At 43.8% G+C, this 20,360-nt stretch overlaps 1 protein-coding gene across 2 annotated transcripts in view; it reads right to left on the bottom strand.

Moving 5' to 3' along the window:
- Positions 1–13,396, bottom strand: part of UTP20 (UTP20 small subunit processome component) — a 65,970-nt gene extending 52,574 nt beyond the window's left edge. Inside the window, exons 1-13 of one of the 2 annotated variants that reach the window (XM_075498059.1) lie at positions 13,241–13,396; positions 12,458–12,538; positions 11,565–11,631; positions 11,236–11,368; positions 10,569–10,757; positions 8,957–9,038; positions 7,740–7,877; positions 7,176–7,331; positions 5,458–5,604; positions 4,802–4,936; positions 3,266–3,343; positions 2,388–2,566; positions 238–393 (exon numbers count right to left, since the gene is read on the bottom strand). In XM_075498059.1, coding sequence (XP_075354174.1) covers positions 238–393; positions 2,388–2,566; positions 3,266–3,343; positions 4,802–4,936; positions 5,458–5,604; positions 7,176–7,331; positions 7,740–7,877; positions 8,957–9,038; positions 10,569–10,757; positions 11,236–11,368; positions 11,565–11,631; positions 12,458–12,538; positions 13,241–13,285 — 1,586 coding nt within the window. In that variant the 5' untranslated portion in view covers positions 13,286–13,396. Of the gene's footprint in view, positions 1–237; positions 394–2,387; positions 2,567–3,265; positions 3,344–4,801; positions 4,937–5,457; positions 5,605–7,175; positions 7,332–7,739; positions 7,878–8,956; positions 9,039–10,568; positions 10,758–11,235; positions 11,369–11,564; positions 11,632–12,457; positions 12,539–13,240 lie in introns of those variants that run through there. The other variant, XM_075498068.1, reaches the window with a different exon arrangement.
- Positions 13,397–20,360: the final 6,964 nt, after the last annotated feature.

Genomic DNA, 20,360 nt, shown 5'->3' with positions numbered 1-20,360 from the left:
CTATGTACTAGAGTACTAAATTTAGGGAGTAGGCAACCAAGAAACTGATATTCTATTCCTAACTTTACTATTGACTCATGGTATTGCCACAAAGCATTTTTTCACCTTCTAACCCTGGTTTCCCCAAACTAGGGTTAATAATTGTTGTCCTTCCCTTAGTAAAATGATTTCTGACAGATAGCAAACTAGACAGTATTACAGAAGTACAGGACAACAGTACCTTAGAATATCCCTTACCTAATATGTGGCAGTACAACCAAGGCAACCCAAGGCTGTGAAAGGTCCGTGACGTCTTCCTTCTCTGGGAAATGGATTAAAGACAGTATGTGATCCAACACTGGTACTTCTGCCTTTCCTCCTTGTCTTTTACTTGTTTGTTGCCTTGTATTAGAGCTAAAAATAAAACCAAACTTTTTAGTTACCCGCCATTGCATATCAGAGATTGTTCCTTTTCCTCCCATGATACTCAAAATTATGTTTGCTACTTCTAGCAAAAAGGACTTGGACAACCCAAGGGATTATTTTTGTTTTCCATGTCCTCCACAGCACAAAATATCATCTAGTCATGCTGAGGAGCACAAAACATGGCCCACAAGAAATGTCAGTTCTTTATTTCAAGTTCAAATAATATTTCTAGACAGAAAGACACTAGTTCTTAGTTGGACACCCTCACAACTAGGACATAAAGCCTCTAGGAGTACCTGAGAGTCGTCTCTGTGATTACTGTTAATAAACGATGATCATGCTGACATAGACAGACTAATGGATGACAGAAAACAACCAGTGAGGTAAAAGTTTGGGGACTTAAAAGGAATCACAAGCCGAGCCCAAATCAACAAGCCTATCTGCAGGCAGAAAGGGTTGACACCATACTGGAACACATGAACAGGAGTACTTCACACCCCATGGACAGCAATCTTTCTATTCCACCCAGTGCTTGCAAGACCACAGTTAGAAGGCTGCATAGGCTCCACCCTTCAAGAAATACAAAAGCTAACAAAAAGACAGCATCAAGAACCATTAGAGGTTTAAGAAACAAAATTTATGAGATAAACCTCAAGGAATCAGGATTGTTGGTCCAGAGAAAGAAGATTTCAGATGTTTCTGATGATCAAAGCCTGTTATTTGTAAAAGCTGGATGCAAAGAGTAAAAAATAATCTGCTCTTTATGTTCCCTGCAGATAAGATAAGCAGCAATGGATTTAAACTGCAGTGAAGGAAGTTTAGTTCATACACTGAGGACTGGGGGGACGGGACCAAAACCCACCTGTGTAACTATGAAGACAGAAAAGTACTGGCACAGACTGTCAGGGGCAGCTTGGGAATCTCCAGAATTGGAGTATTTAATAACAATTTGGTCAGACATCTTTCAGGACTGGTTCAGGACTTGCTAATTCCATCCTAGGTAGGAGATGGGGTATGCAACTCTTGAGATGTCTCCCAGCCCTAATTTCTACCATTGACATTGCAGGAGCACAAAAAAAGTCCCAAGCAGGACCAAGGTCCTCCCAGCTATGTAACCCATACCACTGAAAATCCAAAGAGATCAACAGACAAAGAAAATATGGGAAGAAAAACAAATTTAATTCTTTTGACTCAACCTTCTCTTCCCTAAACCCTAATACCTCCACTCTACTAAATAAAAATAGGAAAAACCCACAGAGTGGATTGCTTTTAGGAAAGATAAAACCTTACATAAAAGGCAATACAAGTCACCACTCTGCAGATGAAAGTTCTGAATTATGTGAGCTAGAGTGATTAGAACAATTCTTATCAGTAGATTAGCAACGGTCATTCTGTGCTTGACAGTGGTTACCCCAAATCTTTCCAAAGAGGCTCCGGGGGAAAGCAACCACTTCATTGCAACCAAGCTAGCTTTGCAACTAGTAGCAGTCAAGCTGTGCCAGTACAGTGCTGTATCTGGATTAATTACATGCCCTTTGGTACCCAGCTGTGCTCTATGGTAACACTATAGTACTGCTGCCAAGAAAGCTCCTGGACAAGACGTATGCATACACGGAAGAAAGATGGGTCACAGGCAGGAGGTGAGTAATGATGAGAACCTGGACTGCAGCACTCACTACAAAGATTAACTGCCCAAGGATGCATCAGGCATCTCAGTGTAACAAATCCCCATCACACACCTACCGCAACACTCACTAGTCTTTTTATATCAATGACAACCCTTCCAGAGCAGTATCTCTTCTCAAATAATCTCAGAAAGAAAAATGGGATCCTACTGTATCACTTGGTTTGCAAATCTGCCAGCAATGTTGCCATTTACACGACTCTGGCAAATACTAGGGGGCAACTTTTATGTAGCTCTGCACTGCCTTCAGGCAGCCATGCAGACACATCTAGTGTTTGCTAAACTTGAGAAGTCTCACCTGACAGATGATTCAGTGAAAACGAGAGGATACTTTTCAAATGCCATTGAACCAATGGTAGGAGGCTCTGCTTTCACCAGAATGAGTTTAGCCAGAATTGCCATGGCCTCATCCTTTGCGAGGGCATCCGTCCCAGAGAAGCAATGCTCTACGTACTCCAGAAAGCACGGAAGAAAATGCTGAAGGGGAAAAAAAAAAAAAAAAGAAAAGAATAAAGTCAAGTATTGGTAAGTCTCTTTAACCATGATCAAATCCACAAAAAAAAAACCAAAACCCCACAACCACATGACACCAGCCACAGAGGAATCCAAACACTCACAAATGAGCCAGCAAAGCACCAGACTTATCAGTCTTGGTGCCCCAAGTCACCAGCACATGGACATCCTCTTACCCCAGCAGGGGCAGTGATTTGATGTAAGAACTCAGTCTGCCCCAAATCTAGTCTCATCAGGACATTCCAGATCCCTGACTTGACTTTAACCTCCCACTCCATTTAGTTAATTTGATTCTTCCCAGATCACCAGTTCCAGGCCTGACCTATCTGACATCCCTTATTCTTCATTTCCACTTACCTTTTCCAGAACTCCTTCTCTTCATCCCATCCATAACAAGCCCACCCCTTTAATTCCCAACAGACACACTTCTTTTTGTGAGCAGAGATACCTGTCACCTTCTCCAACCCTGAGCACCATTACCAACCTTCAATACAATGGCATAAGTAACCTCTTTCATTCTTACCAGATCACGTCAGAAGTTTAAATAAACATCATGTCAATACACAAAAATGCTTCAGCATACAAGGCAGGTAAATATATTATGGATTTCCCAGTTGTTTCCTTTGGCAACAAAAATAAAAATGCACAAAAGCTTCCACCTACCCTCTCAAACTGCTTCATTGTGAACATCGCTTCAGAGAAGTCCAAAAGAAAGCGCCGTTCAAATCCACTTGCAAATACCTGCAAGATGCAAATGAAACGTTGACAGGAACACAATAACAAGAGACATTTCATAGTCAACTCTCCATTATCCATGGGACATTTTTTCTGGTTTATGAATCAACCATGCTTTGAACTCTGAGACACCCAGCCTGGCTGGCTGTTCATGGCTAGCAGCACTTGTCAGTTCAGGCACACACAGCAATACTGTTACCAGTGACGGTTCACGTACAGAAAGGCACAGCCCTTTTTAACAAACCGTGCTGGATCCAAGCTGGCTCTGTGCAAAGACAGCTTAGGTATCTCTTTACTGTGATGTGGAAAATGGAAGCTGAAAATTCTAGGGCTGCAGCATAGACACACCAACTGTTAGGAAAAGGCTTAGGCCCAAAAGATCTTTCACCTCAGCATTTTTCCTGTGTAGCAGGTTGCAGAAAGTTTACCACCTCATGGGCAGAGCAAGCCTCTGTGCTTCTGAAGGACCCAAGACAGAAACAGTCCTTTGAAGTACCCAGGATCAGTGCTCCTCAATGCTGAGATGTGCAACACAGAAATACACACTCAGACCTCCCTTTCCCAGACCCTTCAGAAGATAAGGACAGCTTTAACCCTATTCCATTTTAACAGAAGCCCACACAAATATCCTCAAATGTTTGAAGGATCACACCTCCTGAGCAAAACTGGGCTCATGCTGCAGGCAGCATCAATCTTAATCCAGCACAAGCCAACACTGAAGGCCAGATTAAATCCGATCTTTTTTAAACAATTGCAAAAGCCTTGTTTTCCCATTGCAAATCAAAACACATACCTTTTTTTTCCCAAATATCTTTTTAAATGCACATTACAACTATGGTCTATGCTGTAAATTGCAAAATTATCATGTGCTGTAACAGGAAAACTGAAGAATCAGACTCCATAGTAGCATCTCCTATTGATCCTGGCAACACTGCACTTGATAGGAACGTATGCAGTTAATCCTGTCAATGCTTCAGGAGCAATGGTAGTACTGAAATATGCCTACCTCTGTACTTTCTAAATCAAACTGCACTTGCCTGAACCTTGTTCACAAAGCTAACCCATGCTCACTAAATGCTTGGCAGCTTAGTGAAAAATGTATTTTTTTCCACCAAGTCCAACTCACTGACCTGCTTTATAATCTAAACCAGAACACGCTCCTTCTCTGTTCTCCCTCCTTTCTCTACAGAGGCTGTATGTGTTTGAATCAGGGCCTGTTTTTCATTGCAAAGATGTCTGCCACAGCAGCATCACTACACTGACAGTCTGTGTAAAACTGTCCAGGAGTCCCAAGACCACAGCAGACATTACTTAAGGCATTGGGCAGCTTCTCCCTTATCTGTGCAAAAAGGCTAAAGGGAATCTTACAGTCTGTTTCCCAGCCTGAAGTGGAATGTCGTGAAATCAGCCTGCTGTAGGGAACTTGAACTCTGGGATTTCTACAGTAAGCTTCTGCTTTGTTACCTTCTCAATAGCTTCCTTGGTCAAAGAATCAGGCAAGAAAACATTCTCAGCCAGCAGGAATGCAGAAATGGTGTTCATCAGGGTCTTGCAGCAAGATGACGAGAGATCTGGTGTTTGTAACATTTTTATTAAAATCTGAAATGAAAGAAAGAGAACTGGTATTTGTCTATGAAGATAGTGATTGTCTGGTCTGAATGACCTGGACAGTCCCTGGAGCAGGAGGGCACAATGTTTAAGTTTCAGCCCACACAAATGAATCCTAATAGTCCTGTCAAAGTTTGAAGGAACTATACCTACATTTGAACCCAAGAGAGTCAAACGTATGTGAATCTGGTAGAATTGCTCTACCATTGATATGGGGGTCTAGGTCTCCTCCACAGTGGCAGGAACTACAGTTCAGCTTGGTCTCTAGCAGCAGCAGCCTGCTTTCCCCCTTGCTCCTTTAAAGGAGGACTACACCAGCATTACAGTACAGAGGTAAATTCTCATAGGATCAGAGAGGTAGTGATACTCAGAATAATCGCCTCTTCATTCAACTCAAATCCTAAGCCCACTGATGCATCAGAAATGGGTACGAGTGCTTCAGCTGACCACACCTCTTCCATATTCAATTGATACTTCTCTGGTACATCAGCCAAAGTGATGGTCTGACCTACCTGACAGACGTCTTCAGGCAGTGAGATTTTGGATCCATTTGCATGTTCCACTAGGATCAGATAAGCTTGCAGAATCCTTTCCATCTGCTCTGAAGCCATACAGCAGTTGGCCTTAGTTATTTTCCTCTGCAAGTCTAAGAGTGACTCCTGTTTAAATAAAAGAGGAAAGCAAAATGTTTCACAGAAATGATCAGACCCTGTTTCACTTACTATTTGAAAGGCATTCTAAAGAATCAACGTCTCATCCGCCCAAACCACTGCTGACTGTCTTGTTCATGTTCAACAAACTAAACCTTGCAGAAACACTATGTGATTCCCATTATATAAGAACACACATCCTGGATTCCTTGGACAGAAACACAAATACCCGCCAAGATGAGGGTCTCCTGAAAGGCCAACACACCACATACAACACAAGAAAGGAAGAGAAAGAAATACTTGGTCCCAGAGCCACAATGGTATGGAAGCACGCAGCTTCCACTGGAATTATCATAACTTAAGTACTTTTACACTTTACGCATCATTATGCTACTGTGGATGCTGAGATGTTACTCCTATCATCTACATTACACAGATAATGGAGCTGCTCTGAATCAGTCCCATTAGTGTCGTTTCTGTCCAGAAAATATAAACTCCCATCCTTGACCTTGTAAATTGAACCCAATTTAGAGAGCTATCATAGACTATGTGAATATTTCCTCCTGAGCATGACACTGAGCTCAACAAACCCCACTCACCCACTGGTTCCCAGGGTAAAAAACAAGCCCCATTAAAAATAAAGGGAATTATGTCACCAGTTTCCAAGATTTCGTCACAGCTGCAGATGCTGAGTGACTCAGATCCCAAGGATACAAAACCTCTAGGGGCAAAATATTCTGTAGCTAATGATAGTCAGGCATTAACTGCTATCATACTGGGTGAGGCAGGAGGAACAGGATGGGGTTTTCTGGGAAACTATGGATAGTCACAGGGAAGGAGTTCCAAGAAGGAACAAATAGGACCATTTACCCATGCTGGAAGGACTACCCTAAAGTTCACATGTACCATTTCCTCCAGTTTCCCATTTCACCCCTCTGAGGAGCACAACTGGCACAGTTGTCAGTTGCAAGAGGTTTTGATCCCTCTTAGCATATCCCAATCACTAGTAAAAAACATCTAAATGTTGATCAGGTAAGTAAAAACGACTTGCCAGACCCTTCCTCATCACTCTACATCACCCTGACCCAACACAGCATAGCCCACGTGGCACTCAGCTGTGCTCCCTCAAACCTCAGAGTGTAACTTCCCCAAGCAGCAACGTGGGGGGGGGGGGAAAGTGCTTCCCTTTTACTGTCACAAAGTGGTCTTGGAATCGCCAATGTACCTAGTTCAGCAATATGAAGCAAGCCCTAGCATTCCCACCCCAGCAAGGGGACTGTGATGTCTGTCTCTGCAAAGGCAGATCCTACAAAACCTCCTTGCCCAGACGTGGGACTGAGCTCCATGTCTCGCACACAGCAGTTCCCTTCTCGCAGCACAGCACAGCCACTGGGGTCACTGAACTTACATAAGAAAGGTAGGATTTTTCCCATGCACATGACACTGTATTTAATGTTTCCAAAGCAGAAAAAAAACCAGTTCTGGTCCAATAAAACACAAATACTTTTCATGATAAGTGCACATTAGTTTTCAGTCTCTCATGAATAAAAAAATAATTAGAAAAAAAAAAGTCAGTGTACCTCCAGGCACTTGAAGACAATGTCAAAATACTCCTTATGGATGTGCACTACAGCTGATCTGATCATCTGCTCAAAGGCTTCTCCTACAGTTACCCATGGTAGTTCAATTTCTTCTTCAGTAATAGGCCCCAGCTTTAACAGAATTAACTTCATAGTCTGCATAGGAAAAGAGCACATCATGTCCTTATACTTTGAAAGTAATCTAGCAATCCTAAAATTAGTTAGTGCAATGTACTGCTAAAATATTCCAGTGATCTCGATTCTTTCTAGAATGACTACAGGGAAGAAGAAAAAAAAAAAAAGGCTATCACTTAAAATCTGAAGTATCAGCAAGCAGTACTATTTTAATACATAGGAATACTGCATAGGAATTACTAAAACCAACCTTCCTATCTCAAAGAATATTCTTAGAAGGCGGCTTTCAGATCCTATTAAGTAATGAACAGCATGCTTGTCACCAAGGATCCACTGAGGTGAACAAGACAACACTCAATGGTTTCACTGAGCACTGCCTAAGGCTCAGTTACAGAAACATTTAAATCAGCAATCTTTTCTTGTCTTTACCATCTCTGCACAAGAGTGAAACATGTTTCGAACACCCTTGCACATCTCAAAAAGTAGCTGTCCTACACCTTCCACCTTCTCGGGGTGCTCCCCCAGGTCACGGAGCATTAAATTGAAGATTGCATTTTTATCAGAAACCTACAAAACATAAGGAGAAAAAAAAAAGTTATCGTCTATTCAGAGCTGCCAGATGGATAGAGGCAATTAAAGGGCTCCACAGCACCACGTTACTCTCCTAGTCCTGCCTTCCCACAATAGTTCAAACTCATTATTTCTGCAACCACACAAGGAAATTGAAAGGAGAAAAACGATCAGCTACTCAGTCACTACAGCCTCGCCCCCCCAGGATGTACACAGGTCTACTGAGGTCACTGCAGCTGAAATACACGGTTTTGATTATTATGATTTTAGAGTTAAACATGTGCATAAATGCACCACCAAACTGGTCCCAACTGAAACAAAGGCCGCTGCATTTGTGTGGAAAGAGACGGGTATCAGCTGAACACAGAATCCACTCATCCAAAACTATAACCACACTTAGGAATACTGCAAGGATTTCTGGCCCAAGATTTTAAAACCCTCCATTTCTGACGATTTGACTTGAAGTTCAGCAATTTCTGAAAACAACCAATCAAAAATGTGCTTTATTAAGGTCTCTCAACTTAGGACAAAAATAAGGATACCCAAATTTGCTAGCCAGTCTCAGGAATCCTGGCTTTTGTATATTTTGACTAAATAAAACCCAACAACTACCACAACAACTCCCTCTCCTTACTCCATGAAAGGCTGCTGTCTGATCTTGATTGATCTGCCTGGAAATGTTATATACTCTGATTTTTCAGGAGCGCAAAAAGAATTTCAGTTCTACAAAGGCCTTGATGCATTAGTGAAAAAGCCAGCGAGCAAACGTGCATTCACAAATTAAAGCCTTCCTTTTGCAAGATTACCTTACCATTTCTAGTCATTTTAGATAAATCAACCACAGATATTTGGTTTAACTGCTCTTTTAAGAGAGTGCTAAGGCTTCTATTTGCCACCGCTAATGTGAAGTGCATGACATTCTCAGTAAAACACCCGCTAAGAATGACAACTTGGGACATGCTGAATGCCAGTTCAGGCCTTGTTAACCTTTCTTTGGAGAAAACCTAATATTACACATTGAATCCAAGAGCCACTACAGAATGGAGATAGTGTCAAAGTACAAACACCTCACTTACCTTTCTCATTAGAAAGACAAAACTTTCAGCAGCAAAGTTTCTGATGTGAAGTTTGTGGTGAGCCAGCAGGGTGCTGTAAAGGCTACAAAGACACAACATAATCCACTGTCTTAAAGGTAATGCAAGAATTGCCATCAATTGTTTTGAAAACTTATGTTTTCAGTTTACATTGCCACTTCTTAGAAACACTAAGAATCTGTCCTCCTAGAGAGGGCAAATACCTTTCTCTATTTGAGTCCTTCCTATTCTCCCTGGATAAAGAACAGTTTTGGAAAGAAGGTCAAATGACAATGCAAGGCAAATTAAGCCGCATTCAGAAATACCTCCAAAATCTCTGGATCCACACAGGTTCAACTGCAGCATCAAGATTTCCAACTTAAATATTCAGCAGCAGTAAGTGAAACCAAAGTTGATTTAATAAGCCAGATTTGTATTTCAGTTGAGCCAACAGGCTCTCCTGTGCACTTAAAAGTTTCTAAAGATACAATTTACAGAGGTGATAAATATTTGCAGTTCTCTGCTAAGTATCAGTAACAGTTGCAGGTGGCTCAGCACATGTTCAGTGCAGAGCGAGTTGTGCCTCAGATTCACAGCCAAGCAGATGTTTTTTCAATATGCCTGACGGCTTTTGCTGGGTTGGGGAGGAAATATGTAACCCCTCTTTTGCTCCATCTGTTCCAAACTGAAATTAGAACGAAGCAACATGGACCTACTGGCTATGACAAAAAGAAGAGACCTGCTACCCCAGCAATGGAAGACTGAACAAGCAGTCATACTGGGTCAGGCCACAAGTCCATCCAGCCCAGCATTCAGTCTACAGCAGCAGCCAGAAGCATATGCCTGGGAAAGGTTTAAAAACAGGGCAAGCACATACAAAATCAGCCTTCAACCACCTGCAGCTCAGGGACTCCCCAAGCCAGAGGTGGCTCCTATGCATTTGGTAACTCCTTCCAAGTTGGCCGGTTTCCCTTTGAACCTATGCCAGCCTTCCACATCCACAGCATCCTGTGGTAAGGAGTTTCAAAGCACACAAAACTGTGCATACCTCATCTGCATTCTCACTAAACAGACAGGAAGAAGGGAAAAACATACAGGGGAAAATGCTGGGAAAGGAACAATTAAAGACTCAAAGGAATCCATTCAATGTCGTTAGTCTAGGTGTCTGCAATTGGGAAAGACAGAAATGATAAAACTATGACTGAGGTACTTGACTGAGACTGACTTGACTTGACTTGACTGAGATACTCAAGACCTCTGTTGAATTTAGACTTGGGCACAGGTTTCCAAGACAACTCTGACAATCCAATGTCTTTCTGAGCTTTGTTTACCCAGCTGAGGTGGATGCTTCCTCTCCTATCCCCACAGGAGAAAAGGGGACCGAAGGCCCAAATCTGCAGCCCAGCCCACATCCCCCCTCCAATACAGTGGCCCATGAAAGTCAGTAGGATCTCAAAGGAGCTGCATACGATAACAAGGCTCAGAGTCTCTCAGAATGCAGGGAAAGCATGCTAACAAGTATACTGAAGCATTAAGCCATGTATTCGTGTGCCATTTACATTTCTATAGCATCTAATAACTACCAATCAAGACAGACATTAAAAACGGCTTTTACCTGTATATGTTGTGTATGTCCTTCACCATCAATCTCCACAAGTATTTGTAGAGATAGGAAAGAGAGGTAAAAGCCCATTCCAGCAGCTCTGTGTCCTGTGTATCCAGTAACTTGGTGATGGCCAGGAAAAAGTCATGAAAGTGAGGATAGAAATCAGCCTGAAGATCTCGAGCCAGCTGTACCACTAGACTGTGTTTCAGAAAACACACCAGTGTTAGTACATTTCAAAAACAAACCAATAAAAACCTAGTAAAACATTGCATAATCCAGCACAATCTCTTTGGAAAGAAAGACAGCATCATCTTTACTTCTCACTCTTATTTAAATATCACCTATTAGGCAGCTGTGCATGGCAAGAATCTTAAGATTTTTAAAAAATCAAGCAGATAACAGTAAACAAGAAGACTTAAATGATTAACATCAAAGCACATTAATATTCTGTCTGACACTCGGTAAGCACTCAGGCTAACTTGCTTGCCTTGTCATAGTTTTTTGGTTTTTAAGAGTTAGAACCATAGAGTTCTATCAGGGAAATAGGACCACTTTGGGCATCTCATTGCTGTATTTTCCTCAGGTACAATAAAGAAAAAGAACACTCACAACAGGACTCATGCTTACTTGTAATATCATCAAGGCTTCTGACGACATTTTGTCACCATATACTTACTCTAATAGGGGCTGATAAGCAAGACTGCCTGCGACTTGCAAATGTGTTTTCAAGCTCTGCACAATGGCACTCTGGTAATAGACCAGCTGGTTGAAGGACTGGCATTTGTTGGCCACTTCACTGTAGAATTGCACTGTTCAAAACACAAAAGAGAAACCCTGAAAACTAGTCCAGTTCCTGGTAAACATGTAGGATGTTAAAGAATAATAGCTCTCCAGAGCCCAATCCAAAAACTAGTCAATAGAAAATCTCCCATTGGGCTCTGGATGCAGAAGAAATGTATTTTAACAGTTTAAGGAAAGCAGGAAACATGAATAAAAATGACATACCAAAATGCTGAGTGAGGTTCAGTTCCCTCCATTTCCGTAGTCCTTCAAAAAAGTAAGTTTCAACCTCCTGTCAAAACAAAGACAAAATAATAGCTATCAACCCTAATGAACTTAGCCTGCAAAGATGAGAGGTTCAAATGAAGAAAACTATCAAGTGCCTTAAATATTTTAAGAATACTTCAAGAAATCTTGATGACTTAATTTCAGAAAGTGCTATGGAATTTCCCTGAAAACAAGACTTTTCTTTCTATATCCAAAACACATTTGAAAATGCTTTCTGGTGACAGGACTTGTTTACATAATTGGTTTTTAGACCTCTGTTGACTGGCCTTGATAATCTAAGATGCTGAGCCATAGCTCACCCAGCACAAATGCTTTGGGTTTTCTTTTGGCATCCTCACAGCTATTGAGTGGGAAGTTCCGAACAACAATCCAGCAGGTCAGGAGGTAATAACCAGCAAAGTGCTATAGTCACAATGATGATCTATAGGATACATACGGATGACCCTTCTTTGTGATCTATAAAGACACACACACACACTCTGTATACATGCTGTGAGTATTGCAACTACTCAGCACCTGTAAGTCTTTGCAGGTCTGGACCCAGGACTGCTGACTGCCACAGCAGCATCCTCCATGCTCAGAAACACCCAGGGGCCCACCAGCCACATGGAAGCCATCAGAGTGACGCTGTCAAAGAGTCTCTATGGCAACACTGTGAGGCATGTCAAAAAGTAAAGGGGAACAAAGCACGAAATGAGGTGCCAGGAAAGGCAGCTTTTCCAGGAGCTTCTTTCCAATTTCCTCCCGAATAAATTTCTTAAGTGAATCTTTCATGGAGCCTATCTACTTGTGATGTGATTTGACAAAATGATCGCAATTTATGTTCTCACCTCAGCGTAGCTTCCAGTTCTGTCAATCCGATGAATAATATCGATATTAATGTTGCTTAAGCGCTCCGAAAATGTAAGAAACTGTAAAATAAAAGGAGATACATGTTTCTTGCTCTGTTCTGAGAACAGCCCTTCTAAGTCCCTCTCAATAGCACACGCAGTGCAAACAAAAACCCCACTTATAAAGATGGGCTGCCAGATAGTACCTGTTGATCCATAAACAGTCCAACCAGAATTTTAAGGCAAAAAAATGGTTAAAATGCCCACGAGCAGGACCAACCTTCTCCCCCCTTGCTCTGCTCAACCAAGGCTCGCACCCCACATGTCTCCACAACACGTGAAAAAGATGCAGAGAAACCTACCGGGATTTCAACAGACTGCCTGGCTCTTGCCTTTCCTGAAACAACGCCTAGGTTAACACCCCCATTGGATAGTATTTTTTTTATGAAATTATGCCAGTTTTCTACATGAAGGCTGTGGTGTGACTGCTGCGTGACACGGGCGGTGACTCGGCTCACGGAGGTGTCCCTGAGTGCCGGGGAAAGGGGGAGAAGCCGCACTTCGGCGCGGGTGTCTCGGCCAGGACCCCCTCACAGCGCTGCCGAGACGCGACGCGGCGCGGCTGCCCGCGGCCCTGTCACACCACCCGCCCTCACACCTCCTCCTCCAGCACCGCTTCGGGAGCCGGGCACTACCATTAAACTAACACCGACGACGAAAACCTGAAGACCCTTCCCCCGGCCACCAGCCGCGGAGACCCGGCGCGGCCGGGCAGGCGCTCACCCGGTGCGTGTTCCCCGACTTGTGAGCTGAGGACTTGCTCTTCATGGCGGCGGGGGGGGCGGCCCGGGCCCCGCGGCGCAGCGCGACCCCACACCGATAGCCACACGTGCGGCCTTACGCGCCGGGCGCCGCCATACCGGCTGCGGGCTGCCGGGAGGAGGAGGCGGGCCCGCCGGCGGAAGGGGCGGGCAGCGGCTGCTGGAAGGCCCTGCTGAGCGGGACCCGCTGTCAGAATCTGGGGCAAGACGGGGCTGACATCTCTCCCCGTCCTACCTTGGCGGTGAGCGGCGTTTCCCCGAGGACTCTGGACAGAGCAGCCCGCCTCCGCCCTCGTCTCTGCGCTCTGGTGTAGCGCGGAGGGCTGGGGCAGCCCCGTAGCGGAGGGAGGCCCAGCGGTGCCTGCGTGTCGTGGTTTAGCCCCAGCCAGCAACTAAGCACCACGCAGCCGCTCGCTCACTCCCCCCCGGTGGGATGGGGGAGAGAATCGGAAGAGCAAAAGCAAGAAAACTCGAGGGTTGAGATAAAGACAGTTTAATAGGGAAAGCAAAAGCTGCACACACAAGCAAAGCAAAGCAAGGAATTAATTCACTGCTTCCCATGGTCAGGCAGGTGTTCAGCCATCTCCAGGAAAGCAGGGCTCCATCACGCTTAATGGTTACTTGGGAAGACAAATGCCATCACTCCAAGTGTCCCCCCTTCCTTCTTCTTCCCCAGCTTTATATACTGAGCATGACGTCAGATGGTATGGAATAGCCCTTTGGTCAGTTTGGATCAACTGTCCTGGCTGTGTCCCCTCCCAGCTTCTTCTGCACCTGGCAGAGCATGGGAAGCTGAAAAGTCCTTGACTAGTGCAGCAACAACTAAAACATCTCTGTATTATCAACAGCGTTTTCAGCACAAATCCAAAACATAGCCCCATTCCAGCCACTATAAAGAAAATTAACTCTATCTCAGCTGAAACCAGGACACTGAGGAAGAGAGATCGGTACCAGGGAGAAGACGTTCTGTGGGAGAGCAGGAGAGCGCAGCCCTCAGCGCAGCGTCGGTAGCTCGGCCTGAAACGGCCACTGTCCAGCTACTACAGCCCCGATTTTAGTGCAGGCTTTTGTCCAGACCTCAAAAAAAAGCTCATCCCAAACAAAGTACACGCAAACTAAAGCCAGCCTTGCATAAGAGCAAATGACTGTGGGCTGATGGTCGTTCGCCATTGTGCTCACAGCAGTACCAGGGCCTGCGGGAGCTTCTGCCTGTGGCTGCGATTGCAGGAGGTAGAGAAAGTGCACTGGGGAGACGGGAGGTGAATAGAAGCTGGATGAACCTTTGGTTTGGGCAGGTGCAGTACGAGCAGCCCAGAACCACATGACCATTTTGGGTTGCAGCTTACAAGGCTTGGCAGTTTTATCCCTCCCTAGCCTGCCTGTCCTGCCTGTTACAGGCAGCTCAAGGCCATTCTCAGAAACCAGGCTTGCCGGTTATTCGGATGGCAAGACACAAGGTTGGATTTGAGCACGGCTGAAGTTCACTATTAGGAGCACGTAGGGACCCGCTACTTTGAACAGACCCAACAGGTTAAACACTGCCAGGAGCATCCAGAAAAGCTGCCCACAGGCAGGCATAAGCCATTAACACGATAGCCATCTGGATAGGCAGGGGAACGTGCTCGCTCCAGCACCTGCGAAGTCAGAGAACTACAGAGACAGCTGTTCGCTTTAAAGCTTGCTCTTTTGCTGCTGGAATAGAAAGGACTTCTGGCATTTGCATTAAGTGGGAAGAGAATGCCTAATTTAGGCACTTGAGTTCAAAAAGGTTGGCTTAAGTGTTTTCAAGCCCACATATCTCCATGAGAAAGTGCAGCTAAAAGCATGTGAAGAGGTCTAGATCTGCAAAAGACCTTAGGCACCAATATGCAACTGTTTAAGAGCACAAATACCTCTCCAGACATGGTTAGTAAATTCACCTAATATGTCTCCTACATATTGTGAACTTGTGAAAAACAGTCCACAAGGTCTTTCTTCCATTATGAATAGCATCTTGTAGAGTTGTGGAACTTCCTGGGATGCATGCGCTCCAAAATCATCCAAGGGAATGAGGGAAATCTAACATTCATGAAAAGCAACGGGGAGAAGAGCTCAGGTGTGCTCTGCCTGTTGCAAAAGAGGAGTCACCAGCAAAAAATAAAAGACATTAGAGGAAGTTTTTAAAAGGTTACAAATGCTTCTTTATGTTTGTAAACTGGCAACTTCTCAGAAGAGTGAGACAGGCTAGCCCTGCAGCTGCTGATGTTCATGAGAGCTTCTGCCCCCAAGAACTACTGATGGACTGCATTTCAGCCAGCACTGAGTACAGTGCTTGGAGATACATCTGAGTGAGCCTCAGGGTAGTAACTCAGGTATCGATACCAGTATGGCCGTGACAGTAGTCTGGCACTTCAGCTGGGAAGGTTCAGTGACCCAGAAGGTCCCTTCCCCACTTCTGTATGAGTTACAGCTATGTTAACAATATCCTTTCTACTAATGCCTCAGGCCTTATTCCTTTACTTCTCCAGGAAGAGATGTGGCTCTCCCACCTCTGGGCAGGCCCCAGCTCCAACACCCTATGATTATCCAGTGGGCCCAGCTGACAGCAAGTCTCCTTCAGAAATCCATGCTAACAGCAAGCAGATGGCCTTCTGAAGAGTGATGGTTTATTGGTAGTAATACCTGTAGAGGCACGTAGAGGAAACCATTGTAAAACAGCACATGCAGGTCTATCGAAGTAGTCACCTATGCAGATCTGATTTCTTTAAACACTTGCTGTGGGCTACATCCACCAGTCCCTGACAGTAATCCATCAGCACTTCAGGGGTAGGTCTAAGATTCCTATGTGTTCTCCATTCCTGGGCTTTTTAGTCCTCCTGCCCGAAATTTATTTCCTGGACTCAGCAAGAGCCAGAGCACGTCTTTGTAGGGGCAAGGCACGCTTGTCCTCTGGAAGTGTGTCTTACCTTGAGTCAGTGTTACACTTTCCAGTTGGGTTTTTTTGGTTTTGTTTGGGGTTTTTTTTAATGAGCATTGTCAATTTAGCCTAATAATAGTGATTTGGGTAAAATACCTCAATATTTAACCCAGGATGGTCTCACAGGGCAGAATTCATCACACATAATCTGCAATGTTTACCATGCACATGTCTGCCTCTGAGCACTCCTTTTATATTCACTGCAGATCTAGGCACATTCTTGTACTTGAAACATCGGTGTTAGATTAAAATGAATTGTGCCTTAGAATTGGTAGTCTCAGAGAGGCTAGACAACCCCATTGTATGTGCATATCTGCAACTGACCCCATGAATGCCACCCATGGCATGGCTCAATAACTACAAAAATATGCAGTATTCAAATTATTGCAGAGTTGCCCTACTTCCATCATATTTTTATGTGTATTGATCACAAGCATAACACATACTCCTGAAGCCTGTACGACACTGAGTGTCTAACTTAAAGGGCATGCTATCTGGTACAAGCCAATGAGCAGCCAGACTTCAGGACAGCCTGTTTTTAACCTCAGGGTGTTGTAGATTGTATAGGTGCACAGGTGTAAGATCCAATTTTCATTTTTCTACTATATTCATATGGGCATGGTGAAGATGTGCCAGGAAAGGAGTTCACATAGGGAATTTCATTGTGAGACCATCTTGCTTTTCAAAATGAAATACAATAGACAGATTAACAGAAACACCCATGAATTTAGCCAAACAACTTCCAAGCATGGATGCCCAAAGGTGGGTTCCTCAATCAATATTAAAGACACTAAATAAGTAACTGGAGTCTTGACATGATAAAGGTTACCTGCCTTGGTTGTGAACCCAGAAGCCCTTCTCTTTGCCTGTTTCGAGTCACCTCACAGAACAACTCGGGGGTGCATAGGCTAGGTGCACACGGCTGGAACCCCGCTGCATCACAGGAACTCTCCGAAATCCTCATCGATGGGGAAGCTGGCATGGATTTGAAGGTGGATTATACAAGTGCATGATGTCTTTGGTGTACTCTTTCAACTGAAGCAAACAGATTTTTTTTTTTCATTTGTCTGGAAAGTAAGAACAGCCCTTTGAAACACAATGACATATTTTCACTGCCAGTTTCCTCCTCAGCTTCTAGCTGGCATTTTGCCTTGCCTTGTGGGAGAAAACCCCATAAGATTATGTAGGATGTTGTCAAGAGCACTTGCATTTTCAAAAACAAAGCAGACAAGATACTGGAATCCTGTTCTGCAAACTGGTGGAACTGTTTGGCCACATTTTTTCTAATATGCCTGAAGCACAGAGATTCTGCAAATAATGCAACTCCAGGTCAATGCTAGCTGAGTCCTGGGGAGAATTTTACCTGCTTAGGTTTGCAGATCAGAGAGTTTTGGGCAAGAAGCTGGAATATAGATCCCAGATTTCTGCAGCTATTTGCAGGGGTGGGGGTGTGTGTGTGTGAGCATTCATGCCTAAAACATCCTGAACTTTGGGACTTCCCTCACAGAAAGGGGCACTGACAACCTGATTCAGCCCCTTGGTCCCTTTATCTGTAAAAGACTACTGAGGAAATACTAAATCAATAATCCAAGACAACAATTTCTCACAGTGATGTTGAGAAGCTAATTGTGAGTAGAAAAAATGAAATCATAGAAAGATGGGGTCAAGGATATCTCCTTTCTCAAATAGTTTCTGCCTTCAAACTTGAAAAGTCAGTTGTGCATGACATTCAGGGGCAAATAAGGCCAGGCTCAGCATTTTGTTACTGAAAGGAATGGGATGTTCCTGCCATTGAATAGAAGGTAACATTCAAAGCAGTTGATACTATTCTTCACGTCTCTGTATCCATCTGGTTCATACAAGATAGATCCAAAATTTAGGTACCTAGATTTCAGGTTTTGGCTAATTAATTTGCAATTTTTTTTTTCTTATTTGAAGCTTGAGCTGTCCTAATATTCATGCAGCTCTAACTTTGCTCTCAGATTCCAGTAGAGACAATACCTCAGTTAACCATTCCTGGCCTCATAAATCCAAGAGGGATAGTGTACAAAAGCTGAAACTCTCAAGAAAATGTCTAATAATCTCAGCACTGCAGAGCCCTTTAGGGAAAAAACATTTAAACTGATACATACCCTTAAGCTGAGACTGTTATGAAGCAGTCTAATTTTGCTGTCTACTGCTCGATGAAATATTTGTGGGTAGCTTAGAAAAATGGAAGAACTTATACAATATCAAGAGAAAAAGCAGCCTTTCTTGCCACTTCCACTGTGTCATCAGCTGTTGGTACTGGCTGCTAAATCATAGATGTTCATGTGAAAGTTCCAGCATTGGTCTATATAAACCAGAACCCCCTCCCCCATGACTAGATTCTTATTTGGTTTCAAAACTTTGTGTTACCTGAAGAAGAAGGATTTGCCACCAGAATCAGTTCCGCTTCCAGACAATGTCCCTAGTCGTACTGCAGTAGGATCTTTAGGGACACCTCAGATGTGTATTCTTAACTCCTAGCACCCCAAGTTTCTGCTAGTCAATGAGTCCCTGTCTGTGGTAAAAACCTTACGAGGAGATACAATTGCACTTTGCTTGGAAAACAATTTTCTCTGGAGGAAGGGATGCAAAATTTTATCGATGGTCTGACTGTAGATATGTTGATAACACCAAGGAAGGAAACGGGATGGTCCTTTCTTTCCACAAAACTCAAATAAGCTTTTGGACCCTGCTGCTGCTTCTAATACTGACTTGTGGGTCTAAATTATGATTAGATCAAATAGGAGCCATTAAAACAACTGATACAACAAACATACTGAAATAATAGATCCCTGTGCAAAAGGTATCCAGGTGGAGACTGACACTTCAGAAACACAGAAAACAGAAATGAGCATCAACCTCCAAGTGAGGAAAAAAAAAAAGACACTGAAGCAGGTAAAGTCCTTGTTGCTTGTACTGGGCAGGCACTTACCACAAGGGTGCAGTTCACCTCTCTGGCTGTAGCCACCTGCTGCACGGAGGGCTATATTTGACCTGGCGTTCATAGCCAGTGAAAGAAGATGAGTACTTACAGGGTGCCACATAGATGAGTTAACAGGTGCTCCACCACTGCCTGTTTTGAAGTGAGATTAAATGAGTCCCCTTAAAATGGTGATCAGCTAATGCTACTCTACAGATACAGGCCATCTGCTGTGCCAAGAGATGGATTCCCTTAAAATCAGCTGCAACCAAAGTGCTTCTCCTTGACTGCCATTTCCACCTCTGTGCTTCCTTGTGCATCACGGCATTCACTGAGTTTGCAAATTGCTAACGTTATCACATGGCATTTCCATTATAGGTATTAACCTGACTGTGCAGGAGCTGTGGGGGCTATGATGCTGGATCTGCACCATTCTTTTTTGTATCTTCAGAAATGCATGTTAAAGTTATTATTTCTTCCCCTTTGCCTTAGCCCACAATCCACATTTTCATCAAAAGCCACTCAATAGCCTATTTGAATGCATGCTAACGCTGGATACCAATACACTACAGTAATATAGACATTCACTGTAAGAGTCCCAGTGTGCCTGGATTGGCAAAGTCCCCCTCCCATGGAGTTTGGTCGTGAAAATCCACATAATGCATGCTCACTGTCCCCCACCCACCACACATCACCCACCGCTCCCCAGCATCCTGCAACAGCCGTAAGACTGCAGTCCGAGAGGCCACAAAAACTACGGTGTGTCCCAGCAGCATACTGGGAGAGACCAAAGATGCTGGAAGTGTTTCCGCTCTCTGAAAAAACAGGGATTTGCTATTTGAAATGTCCAGATAACATCGGAAATAGGTGCAATGAGTCCCATGTTATAGAGGAAAACAGAAGAAACAAACCAAACCAAAGCCAGCAGCTGCAGACAGTTAGACCTGAGGGAAAACCTCCTTTCTTATCTCCATTTGGTGATGAATGTAGCTTTGAGGATGTCTGACAAGCAAACCAGTTAAACATATAGAGCTGGTGCAAGTATGCATAACTGCCTTCAAATATTTCCAAGCAATATATGCATCTGTGTGATCTCCAGTGTGGGCAGCCTCGACAGAGAGCAGAAGAAGGACTGGAGAGGATCAAAAAGGGGTTTAAAAGAGAGACAAGGCAGTCAGC

Source organism: Mycteria americana, chromosome 1 (genome assembly GCF_035582795.1).
Source record: "Mycteria americana isolate JAX WOST 10 ecotype Jacksonville Zoo and Gardens chromosome 1, USCA_MyAme_1.0, whole genome shotgun sequence".
NCBI classification, from domain to species: Eukaryota; Metazoa; Chordata; class Aves; order Ciconiiformes; family Ciconiidae; genus Mycteria; species Mycteria americana.
This window is presented reverse-complemented; position numbering and strand designations above follow the sequence as displayed.